This window comes from Equus przewalskii, chromosome X (assembly GCF_037783145.1).
Source record: "Equus przewalskii isolate Varuska chromosome X, EquPr2, whole genome shotgun sequence".
In the NCBI taxonomy this organism is placed as follows: Eukaryota; Metazoa; Chordata; class Mammalia; order Perissodactyla; family Equidae; genus Equus; species Equus przewalskii.
Window position 1 is genome coordinate 82,773,636 of NC_091863.1, and position 12,215 is coordinate 82,785,850.

The following is a 12,215-nucleotide window of genomic DNA, read 5'->3' on the forward strand; positions in this document are numbered from 1 at the left end:
CATCTGTCCAGTCATGAATGAAAGAAAGGTATCTTCTTATGGCACAGCTGGAATATTAGCACCCACTGACCCTCTACTCTGCCCTCAATTTCAAAAGAGCAACCTCCAATGGGGTCTCATCTATACAGTACTATCAGGTTCCCTATGGGGGGTTTCAAGGCCCTGCACCCTTCTATACAATTCCACCGTTCAATCTCCATCTCCCAACACATTCTTCTAAGCCAGGGCCAGAACTAGAATGAGATCAGGATACAGTTTAAGGAATCACTCACTCTCAGGTGCCTCACCCTAGTCCAGGCCCTGCTTCACTTGCCTGCACTCAAGCCACATTGGACTGCCTGCTATTTCCCACCCCAACTATACTCTGTGTGTTACTACTTCTGTGACTTACCCCAGGCTGTTCCCTCAGTCTTCAGTGCTCTCACAATCCTTTCTGTGCCTATGGGAAATATATTCATCCTTTTAGGCTCAGCTTAAATGCTAGGGCCTATTTGAATTCTTTCTGATACTCGTACTGTTACTCTTTTCCTCTTGGTAGGAAGTAATTCTTCCATCCTGTGTACTTACATAGTATTTTTTTTTTGAGGAAGATTAGCCCTGAGCTAACTACTGTCAATCCTCCTCTGTTTGCTCAGGAAGACTGGCCCTGAGCTAACATCCATGCCCATCTTCTGTTACTTTATATGTGGGACGCCTGCCACAGCATGGCTTGCCAAGTGGTGCCATGTCCGCACCCAGGATCCGAACTGGCGAACCCTGGGCTGCCGAAGTGGAACGTGTGCACTTAACTGCTGCGCCACCAGACTGGCCTCTTACATAGTACTTTATTTGCCCCTATTTTAGCATTTGTTTCTTTATGCCTTGTACTGGAGTCTTTTTTTATGAATAAGAAATAGTGTGAGGGACAGGTAGCACAGAAGAAGAAACTTAGACTCTGAAAGTGTGAATCAAACACCAGTCTGTTTTCTGCAAGACTTGAGCCTTTTACTACTTATAATAGTAATTATTGTTAATATTAAGATTTATTGAGTGCTTTGTATGTGCCAGATACTCTTCTAAGGGTTCTAAATATTAACTTATTTAATCTTCAAAACAAACGTATGGAGTAGGTGCTGTTGTTATCTCCGTTCTACATATGAGGAAGCTGAGGCACAGGCTGGTTAAGTAACTTGGCCAAGCTCACTGAGTGGTTAGCAGAGGAGCTGAGATTCAAACCTTTGTAGTTTGAATCTGGAGCTGACGTGCGTTACCACTATGCTACATCTATAGCCCCCTAGTGCTAATTATCACTAAAGGCTGCCATCATCACTATCACTATCATCATCATCATATTTTCTGTTCCTTATAGCTTGTAGCAAAGTACTTTATTCATAAAGAAACTTAAACCTGAGTGTTGTTAGACCTCCTGTCCCTTATCCCATTCTCCCAGTGTATCAGTCTATTCCAGCTTTTCCTTCCTTCCCAACTTAATGGTCCATCACTGTCCATCATTTTTACTACTTTCCTACTTCATCCTCTGGTGCCTGGGTCCACTGTCCTCGTAAAATCCCAGCTCTTGATAAATCTCAAATATCCACCTTTTTTTTATACCTGTTACTTAGTGCAGTGCATCTGGAAAAAGTTAACCAAACTTTTCTGACTATTGACACTATGAATTTATCTTTCTCAACCTCAGTATAGTCCCCTGAATTGAAAGCAGATAACCTCTGCTATGTTTACATTATGGATATTTTACAAGAGTGCACTTTCACACAATGGCTCTCTGAACTGAAACTTGGCTTATTTATGAGCTCGAGTATTTAATGTACCTCTGAACTCCCTAGATAAGTAAGAGTTTAAATTTTCTGCCTGAAGCTTTCCTTTTCAATCCAAAACAAAAGCCAGTCACAGTTGTCAGACTTCTGTTCTGCCACTGGTTTTAAGAGGTAGGTGCTCACTGAGAGACAAAAGTCAGGAACTATTACTCATTGAAGAGTTGTTGTTTGCCTGAGCATACATATCATGTAGGGTTGTTTGTTCCATTTTCATATAACAAGGAACTCAACTAAAACTAACTTAGTAAATTTATTATCCACAGATTGGAAGTACTGAGGTAGGGCAGCCTTGATGGTTATTTAATTCAGCTAAGGACTCAGCTGTCTTCCATCTCTTTCTTCTTCCCTTCACAATATCACCTTCCAGCTTGATGGATGCAATAATCCTAGGAGTGAAGCAACTTCCTGAGGAAGAAAAGCAGACAATCCTTCCTGATAATCTTTTCATATGAGAGAGGACACTTTCTTCAGAAGTCCTTCTGCAATCTTCTCTGAATGTCTTATTGAGCAGAGTTAGATTACCACCCTTCCTGAACCAGAGAGTACCAAGGGGATGGATTACCCCTAGACCGAGCAGACTTATTCTTGGAACTGGGATCAGCCTCTGTGGTACATGACTACAAGGAACAGGGAGGCATACTTATGCAAAAATGACATTCTTTTAGTAAGGGGTTATAGTAAGCAACACAGAGTATACAAAGCACTGAGGTTACAGTGACAAAGAGCACAGTGGCAATGTCTTAGCAATTATGCCATCTAAAAGCCACCATGGACTTCTCATCTACTCTTTCCTACTTTCCTCAGCTGACCCCATAATATGATATCACAATTTTAAAAGGAACTAGAAAGACCTGATACATACAGGTATTTCAGAATATCAGATAGTTTCTCATTATAGTGTGCACAAGAATCCTGTGAAGTAGTTATTACCAGCCCTCTTTGAGGGATGAATTGACTGAGTTATAAAAACTTAAGTACCTTTTTCAAAGTGACACAAATAGTGGCAAAGTCTCTATTTAAACTTTGGACTGCCTGGCTCTGAAGTCTGGCGAAGTTCCAGGGTAGAGCTCAGAGGAGAGAGTCCCTACTCTAGCATGCAGCCTCCCTTTAGAAAGTGCTTCCAGGGCTTAGAAACTGGTTGCTCTAGTCTAAGCAAGTACCTAGTAATAGAGTGCACTGCCTTTTAGTGGAGTGGTGGTGGTGACAGAGATGATTTTTTTCTCCTAGGGTTAAGTCACAGTTGCTCAGACTTCACCACCAGGAACTTTGATTCAGGAAGTCTGAATTCTAATCTACACTCCAGGTTAAGAATTTGGGGGCTGAAATGCCAGGTTCAGGGAGCCATGTAAATTTTCTATACCTGGGAGATCAAAGAGCTAATATTAGTGGAGCAGCTAGGTTTTCAAGGGCAACTTTATTCCCAGATCTGAAGTTCACCTGAAAAGAAGAGAACAAAAGCTATGTTCACTAGTCTTTAGCTACCCCATTAAAGTCCATAGGCCAGAATTCCAGTTTAAGTTTTGACATATAAAGAGCTTGGAATTCATCCTGAACTTATAAGCAGAAAAAAAGCTGAACCGAGAGTCAATGACTTATCTTAGACCCATCAGAGAACTGAGGTCACAGGGCAAATGACCACCCCAAATTCTGGAGAAATGACAAATCCTGTGAGTCACAGCGTATCCTTACATAGAGCAGAAACTGCTAGAGACATAAACAGGTAAGAACACTTAAATGGTAATTGTGACAAATTGCTGGAAACTGAGTGTGGAATAGTATGAGAGAGAGAGATCCCACGGGGACCTGCAGTCTTAAAGGTTTAGTGGGCTTTACCTCCAGGAACTCTGGCAGGTTCTCACAGTGAGGATCCCAGAAAGATCCCTTCAGGGCTCTGGCAGTGAGAGGGGAAGTTTACTCTTGTGAAATACACTCAGAGCCTCCTCCGTAACAAAGGCCTACTCTCCAGTAGAAAAGACTTTCGCAGAGCCTTCCCCTAGCTGAGGGAGAGTCATTCTCCCTACCTGCTCACTCTAGCCTTCCATTCTCACATAAGGGGTAGAAAGAGGCTAAGAAACACTTGTGAAGGTCACAGCCTATGGACACAGGCCCAGAAAAGACTGGAATTTAGTTTTAAGATTATAGAACACTTCCTTTCCTCCACACATTATCATCATACTAACAAGCCTCCAGTAACAGTAGTAACAGTAACAGTAGAGTACAGCTGAAGGAGCGGCAAGATGCAGACTCTCTCTGCAAGAAGTAATTAGGGAATCCCAAAGTTAAGAGGGAAGAGATAAGGAGACTCTGGCACCTACGGCTACAGAAAACATTACGCACAGCCCAACTGCTAGCCAGCTTAAAATAAAACTGACTAAAGGTCTATTTACCTCAGTTCGTATTACCCAGTATATCATATCCAGCTTTCAACTCAAAATTATGAGGAACACTAAAAGGCAAGAAAAAGCACAGTTTGAGGATATAAAGCAAGAGTCGGTATCAGAGTCGGATATGATGCAGATTTTGGAACTATCAGGGGATTTAAAATAAGTATGATTAATATGTTAACAGCTCTAATGGATAAAGTAGACAGGTGTGTAGGGCAGGTGGCTGAGATCCAAGCTGGTTGTAAGCTCTGCCCCATTTCCACACTGCCAAAGATCAGGAGAGCTGGGATGTGACCGCCACAGAAGACCTGACAGAACAGTGGAAGAGAAGCCAGGCGCAGCCCTACCTGGTGCCTGACACGTGGCAGTGGGGCAACAGAGAAAGAGGCTTGTATGACCCGGTGCGGGTCCTGACAGGGAAAGCCCTGTTTCTTGGGCAACTGTGGGGACCGCGAAATGGTCCAGTGTGTTACCATTTCGAATGAGAAAGAAAGCAGTGTGGCAGAAAGAATGAATGATTGTGGGCGCAGACCAGCGGTTTGTTCGCTGGAGTCAGAGGTCTAGGTGTGCCTTCCTCGGGAAGAGGGGCAGTGGTGAGGCCTCCATGGGACCCCCTCCCACCTCCCCGCAGCCACCAGAAGCAATAAAAGAAGAACTTGGTAGGGGCCCCCAGAACCTCGGGGGCGGTCTGGTCTTAAATGGCCTCTCGCCTCCCAACCTGCGGTCCTCAGGGACCCTCTCCCATCAGCGTCCTGGACGGATGGTGGGCGCGAGGGGAGGTGGAGGCGGGCAGCCAGGGAGCATTCTGGGGGTTCACACACAAACACCCACCCACCGAAGGGCTGTTTGTGTCCATCCGCTGCTCCCTGCGACGCGGCCCCTCCGGACCTCCCGATCCTGGCCCCCAGCGGCCCCCACCCGCCGGTCCCCTCTATTGTAGTGGCGGAAAGGAGGGGGTGGTCGCCACGTAGGTGGCCGCGGAGGTGTAGTGAGGCGGGCTGGCCTCCGCCCGCCCCTTGGCGGGAGCGCCTCCCGGCCCCGCCCCCTCTGGGTCGGAACTACGGTGGGCCTGGGAGGGGGCGTCGAGCCCGTTGGTGCCGTATCCCTCCGCCCCCCTTCCCGACACCCCTCGCCGCGAGCGGTTCGTGCCGCCGCCTGCCCAGCCCCTGCCCGTTTTGGTGCAGCGGCGCAGGGGGCGGGCCGCCTGTGTGCGAGTCGGCCGCACGGAGGGCGGTGGGCAGGCGCGCGAGGCGCTCGGAGAGGAGGGCAGGCCGGCGGCCTGGGCCTGAGTCGAGAGAGGCAAGTGGGGGTGTGGTGGGGGCGCGGGGGTGGCCCCGCCGTTGCCCGGCGTGCAGCCCGCCCTCCAGCTGGCAGCCTGGCGAGGAGCCGCCGAGGCGGTCGGAGCCGGTCGCCGAGAGCTGTGCGCAGCGGGCCAGCGCCGGGGGAGCCGTGGCGCTGCGGCGGCGGCGAGTGGCGCGGGCCGGGGCGCGGGGGCGCCGGAGAGGCTGCCGAGAGGCTCCCGGGGCTCCTCTGGAGGCGCCTAGCGCTCGCAGCCGGCTTCTCGGCGCCGCGCCCCGCCCTCGGCGGTGTCTGTGCGGGGGAGAGGGCTGGGGGGCTGCTGCGGGAGAATGGCGGGGCGGAGACGGGGGCGGGGGGCGCGGGGAGGCCGCGGGGCCGCGGTGGGGGGCGCGCGAGCTCGGCGCCGGGCCGGCGGGAGCGGGCCAGTGGCGCTGGGTCCTCCGGGCCCGGATTGTGGAAAGGGGCCGTGGGGCCCCGCGTCCGGGGTGCTGTCGCTTCCCACTGGCGGCTTGTTAATGCCGAAGTCTCCTGTCTGCGCGGTAGGTCTGGCGACTTCAGCTAAAGGGGACCTGAGTGGGTAGACTGTGAAGAGACCAAAATGGAATATCTGTTTGCCTCTGAATACCACAGTTTTATTGCCTTCCATGTGTAGGTTTTGCACTCAGTTAATGCTAGCCACTGACAGGCTGAAGAGTCGATTGACTTTTACAGGAAGGATGCATGTAAATAGTGTAGTTAATTCCCCTTTCTCATTAGGGATCTGTTTTCTCAACACCCAGCCCCCTTTAATATGTTGAGGTGTGGGAAGGGCTGTTCAGAATAAGGGGGAAAGTTTTCTGAAGGATGAATTTAGAAGGCGTGAAGTCAGTCTGTTTCTTCAGTTTTTGGTTCTGGAGACCCAAACTCCATCTCTGTCCACCTCTCACAGCCCCTCTCATTTTGGTGTAGAAGCAATCCCACAGATTTTGTGGAATTCCTGAGGGTGACTACCTGAGGAACTATGGGAGTTGAAAGACTTTTATTTACTCATTTCCTGATTCTTGAAAAGGAGTAGTTAGACCCTGAATTCTGGTTATCTGTCCATTAACCTGATATTTTTCTACCATTGTCAACATATTCTCTGGGTGTCTTGCTGAATGTCCCTCCCTCTTTCTGTAGGGCGGGACTCTTTTCTGGCTAGAGGACTGTTCTTTGGTGGGAAGGATAGCATCTCCTGAGGACCCCTGCTGTGTGTGGGCTGGCTGGCATAAGTGGTGAATGAGGTAGGATCTATGTATGCAGGGAAGGGGAATGGGCAGGGGCGTGCAAAGATGGTATTGAAGTAATAGTCCCTATTATCTTCGATACGTGGTTTCTGAATACAGTTGCCTGTGTTCCAATACCCACTCTTGTGCCTGGTATTTTTGTTCAGGGAAAGAGTTGTGGCCTCTGCTGGGAAAAGGACTAACTTCAGAGTTGGGAAGAGGTCTAATTAGATAAGCTGCAGGTCTTGGGGAAAGGAATGGGAAATCATTTGGGAGGAGCAGACAGGTGGGAGACGTTTAACACGGCCTTGAATATACAAAAGCCTATGTTATAACGCTTGTCATGGGTGTTGGGCCAACTTAATGTCTTCTGTGTTCTCTTCTCTGCCTTTTTGTCTGTCCATAGGTTTTTTTCCTTTATAGGTTTCTGTAGAAATCTGTAGGTAGCTGTTTACTTTGAATTTAATTAAGAAAGAGAACGAAAACTATTCATTTGGATCCAAGGTGAGTGTGAAGATGAGCACGCCTATTGATTGGGGATGGGAATTGGGTGTTTGCAAGTGGGTGAGACCAGATCATATCTTGGAGCCATTGTCTTCCAACTTTGCAGACACCTCTGCCCTCACATTTGTGTATAGGAAATGGGGATGGAGTGAACCAGGATTGTGCCTATTGGGTAATTGATAGATACCCAGGAATTGTGTGTGTAGCGGGGGACGACCCATGAGGAGGACCAAGGAGGCCAGAAAGGTTATATTACCGAAGCTCTAGATGTGGAATGGCAGGTATTGGGTTTAGAAACCAGAGTGCGTGTCTGTGTGCCAAATACTCAAAATTCCAGCCCCTCCTGTATTTTTTGTCCATAGGTCTGCCTGTGAGTTGGCTGTAGGGCTTAAGAAAACTGGAAGCAAGGAGGGAGGAGAAAATTGCACCAGATCAATGCAGGTTGGTGTGAGGCCTACCTGGATAGACCTGTAGAGAATAGTAGTGTGTACCAAAGGGACTGGACACTCCTTAGCCTCTCTGACTTTCAGCAAGCTTTCTCATCATTTCTGCTCCTATTTGATGTAGAAAGAGTGTGGTAGTGCCTGGGTAGGACACTGTTGAGCATTAGTGGGAGTGTGGAAAAGATAAAATGAGATAACAGAGTTTGCTACTATTCTACTTCTCCTACCACACAATTCATCTCTACTTTCTTCTATCCTGTGTGGCTGTCTGCATAGAGAAGCACAGTTGGAAGAGACTCAAAGCCCATTTCCTTCCACCCCAGGTCCATCTCCATTGGTGGCTGTGGTGGCCTTGGAGTGGCAGAAGATCATCACCTTCAACAGGTCTGCACTCAGGAGCCATCATCTTCCCTCAGCCTGAGTGTCTCTGCCCTCTGTCTATGTCATTGACAGAGGTTGTCTTTTTGAAAAGGAGATTGTATGAGTGCTGAACTGACAGTAGACTCTCAACTCTTGCTACAAAGTTTCTCTCTGATCCGTGAAAGTGTGTTAAGACGTGGACCTGGGGCACGTTGAGAACCAAGACCAAGACTGTATAGGGCTATCTATATAACTGGACTTCAGTCATGGCTGGGGCTAAGAATGAGAGTAGAAACAAGGCCAAAACTGAAAAAAGGGCTGGTATAGCAGCTGAAGCAAAGAGGGAGGTTTCTGGCATAGTCAAATCTGTAGCCAAGACCCAAGCCAAAGCAATAGCCAAGACACGGTCTCAGGCAGATGCAGTGGCAGAGACAAAAGCAGTGTCTAAGATCAGAATTGTTACTAAGACGAAGAAAGGGGCCCTAGCAGATTTTAGTCCCAAAGCTGAAAGTGAGGCCACTAGAGTATCTCAGTTTTGTTCTGTGGCTGAGGCTAGTGCTGAGTCCAGGTCCCCATGTAAAAATAAGGCTGGTATTGATGCCTGGTTCTGGGCTGGGGAAGAGGGCAGTGTTGGTTCCTGGTTCTGGAATGGCGAAGAGGCGGGTAATCATTCTAGTGCTAAGGATGAAGATAAAGCTGATAGTGGTCCCCTGTCCTGTGCTGAGAAGTTGGAGCCTGTGGGTCGGGCCAGCTGCAAGGCTAGGCCAGGGGCTGAGGAGGAGGAAGAAGAGAATGTTATTGGGAACTGGTTTTGGGATGGAGATGAAACTAGTTTTGACCCTAATCCTAGACCTGTGAGCAGGATAGTTAGGCCTCAGCCTGTGGATGAAATTAATGAAAAAAGTAGGCCCAAGGACTGGTCTGAGGTAACTATCTGGCCCAAAGCCCCTGCTGTAACTCCAGCAGTGTTAGGATTTAGATCCCAAGCCCCATTTGAGACAAAGCCTCCTTCATATATTGTCCTGGCCTCAGCTGAGGAAAATGCCCATTCTTTGCCTGTGGCAACAGCAAGCCCTTCTAGGAGCACTCCCTCATGCTCACAGCCTATCCCTGAGTATCCATTTGGTTCTGACCCTTGCATCCAGACCATAGAGGAGATTAGACGTCAAATCAGGATCAGGGAGGTGAATGGGATTAAGCCATTTGCTTGCCCTTGCAAAATGGAATGTTACATGGATTCTGAGGAATTTGAAAAACTCGTTAACTTACTGAAGTCAACTACTGATCCTCTCATTCATAAAATAGCTCAAATTGCAATGGGGATCATTAATGTTCATCCATTTGCCCAGGAGTTCATTAACGAGGTGGGTGTAGTGACGCTTATTGAAAGCTTGCTCAGTTTTCCATCCTCTGAAATAAGAAAAAAGGCTGTAATTACTCTGAATCCCCGTTCTGGGGATGAAAGACAACGCAAGATTGAATTACATGTTAAGCATATGTGTAAGGAAACCATATCTTTTCCTTTGAATTCACCTGGACAACAATCTGGATTAAAGATACTAGGGGAACTGACTACTGATTCTGACCATCACTACATTGTTGCCAATTACTTTTCAGAGCTTTTCCATTTGCTATCCCTGGGAAATCGTAAAACCAGAAATCTGGTTTTGAAAGTGCTTTTGAACATGTCTGAAAATCCAACTGCAGCCAGAGACATGATCAATTCAAAGGCGTTAGCAGCATTAAAGCTCATCTTTAACCAGAAAGAGGCAAAAGCCAATCTTGTTAGTGCCGTGGCCATATTTATTAACATAAAGGAGCATATCAGAAAGGGCTCAATTGTAGTTGTCGATCACTTGAGTTATAATACACTCATGGCCATTTTCCGTGAAGTTAAAGTGATTATTGAAACAATGTAAAATGAACCAGAAATAAAAGAGAATACTTTTAATAATCTCCAAATTCTAATAAGCTAGTTCTTCCCAGAGCTGTGCATAACATTTTGGTTATCACAGTGTGCATGTTACAAATTACATCTTTAAGATGATATTACCTGTGACTATCTCTAGGTTTGAGCTTAGCCATTTTTGGAGTATCAAATGAATATTACACCATGAGCTGAAAACAGCTATTGATTTTTATGTTGTGTAGATGGGGAGCTTTTTAACATTTTACTTAAGGTAGTGAACCAGTTCATTGTCAGTACGCTAACTTGTTCATTAGTATCTGTTTAGATCCATGTGTAGCTTCAAGAGGCAAAAAAGAAAATATCTTGAATTTAGAATCTAATTGCAGAAATAAGGCATATACACACAAAAAGAGAATTAATAATACATACATTCATACACAGACACGCACACTCACACTCATTGCCAAATATGCACTCAATACGTAAAGAAGGCAGGGCTTGCTATAGATTGTTTAATGTAAGAGGAATTACTGTTTTTCCTGGATTCTGCCTGTATCAGATAACTCATTTTACAACACAGAAATGGCCCTGAATCTGAGATAAAATGTAATATTCATTTTTTAAATTTTATGGCTACGTTTATAACACTCATGCTGTTAGGCTATTTCATTTATGTCAAAGTCATCTCACAGAAGAGAAAGGAGGTAGGTATAGAGAGGAAACATTTCCCGAGTACCTACTCCTGTGTCACATACTGTGTTGGCACTATGTTTTACAGGATCTTTTCCTCTTCTCACGATGGTACTGTGAGCTAGGTACTGGTATTTTTTTATTATTATAACTCATTATTTTCAGTCAACTCCAATGAGAATTAGGGAGGTTAAATACTTTTCCTAGATTCCCACAGCAGGCAAATGGCATAGCTGTTTTGTCTGATACCATGTTTTTCTGATAACCACAACTCGTTATCACCACACTACCTTACAGTCCTCTTTCACTTCTTTAGGTAGTGGCCCTCAAGGCTTGGAGACTGGTTTTAATGATTCAGTTTTGCTGTAGATAATGTCTGCCAGTCTTGCAATTCTTAACTTCCTCCAAATGCACATATCCATTAGGCATTTGGCTATATTGGCTGGGAGTCAAGAGAAAAGTCAGATGGGTGTGTGGATTTCAACTGGCAGTGTCTGGGAAACAGCAGATGACCAAAACTGTTGAATGAGTAAGATGTAGATTTGGAGTCATCAGTAAATAAAATTTGCTATATATCCTATCTTTTTCAATCCGTATGTACTTTTTCCTCCAAAGAACTGTAATCAATTCTGTGCACTGTTTCATACATTACATTTAAAAAGATAATTGCTTTCTTCCTCCTTGCAAAATCATACCTTAATTTTTTTTTTTTTTTACCGTTTATAGTTTATTCTCCTATGTGTCATATGAAAGGCCAAAGGGCTCCATTTACGAGTAGGCAAGCCCACTTTGTGCATTTGTACTGGCTAAACCTATAGAGGATAAACTTAACTGGAGAAATTTAGACCAAAGCTTCAGCTTCATCAACACAGAACAGGAAACCCAGAAGAGAAGCTGCTGCCTCAACGTACATGATAGTGATTCCTGGAAGTCTTTATGGTCCAGAGAGCATTGCCAGGACTTTTAGGCTATGACTGTGGTTCTCTAAGACTCATGATAGGAATTACAACCCCTTGTCTGAGCTGAAGAGAATGTCTCAGTGTGTGAAAATTTTGGGTTATATACTTTTGAGATTTTTAAACAGTTAAGAAACTAAAACAAGATTATACTATAAATGTTATTTGTAACTTACTTTTCCCCTAACTGTATATTGTGAATGTCTTTCCATGTCAATAAATACACTTCTGCAGCATATTTTTGAGTCACTTAATGTTTTTCCTGTGTTCACAGTTGGTGCATAGTGCATTAATCTTTCATTGCATATTCTATTAATCAACAATGTGCACAAATTTATTCTTTTGCAACAATAGGACTGTAGTATTCTGCAACTTGCCTTTTCATCTTTCCAATTATCTTTCCAATTTAGTATTATACACATCTGCCATGTGCTTTTTAATAGCTTTATTGAGATATAATTGGAATATATTAAACTGTACATATTTAAAGTAGACAATTTGATAAGTTTTGGCATATGTATACATACATGAAACCATCACCACAATCAAGATAGTGAACATATCCATCATCCTCAAAAGTTTTTTCATGCCCCTTTGTAAACCCTCCCTCCC

The 12,215-nt window shown here is 45.5% G+C and overlaps 1 protein-coding gene across 4 annotated transcripts; it reads left to right on the forward strand.

Annotated features, from left to right (window-relative positions):
- The first annotated feature begins 5,046 nt into the window (after positions 1–5,046).
- Positions 5,047–11,841, forward strand: GPRASP3 (G protein-coupled receptor associated sorting protein family member 3). 4 transcript variants are annotated; one of them, XM_070605068.1, is made up of 5 exons: positions 5,047–5,497; positions 6,656–6,759; positions 7,148–7,245; positions 7,608–7,686; positions 8,012–11,841. In XM_070605068.1, the coding sequence occupies exon 5, from the start codon at positions 8,315–8,317 to the stop codon at positions 9,965–9,967; it is 1,653 nt and encodes a 550-aa protein (XP_070461169.1). In that variant the 5' UTR covers positions 5,047–5,497; positions 6,656–6,759; positions 7,148–7,245; positions 7,608–7,686; positions 8,012–8,314; the 3' UTR covers positions 9,968–11,841. The 4 variants fall into 4 exon arrangements, with proteins under 4 accessions (XP_070461169.1, XP_070461171.1, XP_070461172.1 ...); XM_070605069.1 differs by lacking the exon at positions 5,047–5,497 and adding an exon at positions 5,896–6,036; XM_070605070.1 differs by lacking the exon at positions 7,608–7,686 and having other exon boundaries at positions 5,229–5,497.
- The last annotated feature ends 374 nt before the right edge of the window (positions 11,842–12,215 follow it).

What these genes read in the sequence shown, in the direction of transcription:
- GPRASP3 (XM_070605068.1), top strand. Translation starts at nt 8,315, where the DNA reads ATGGCTGGGGCTAAGAATGAGAGTAGAAACAAGGCCAAAACTGAAAAA.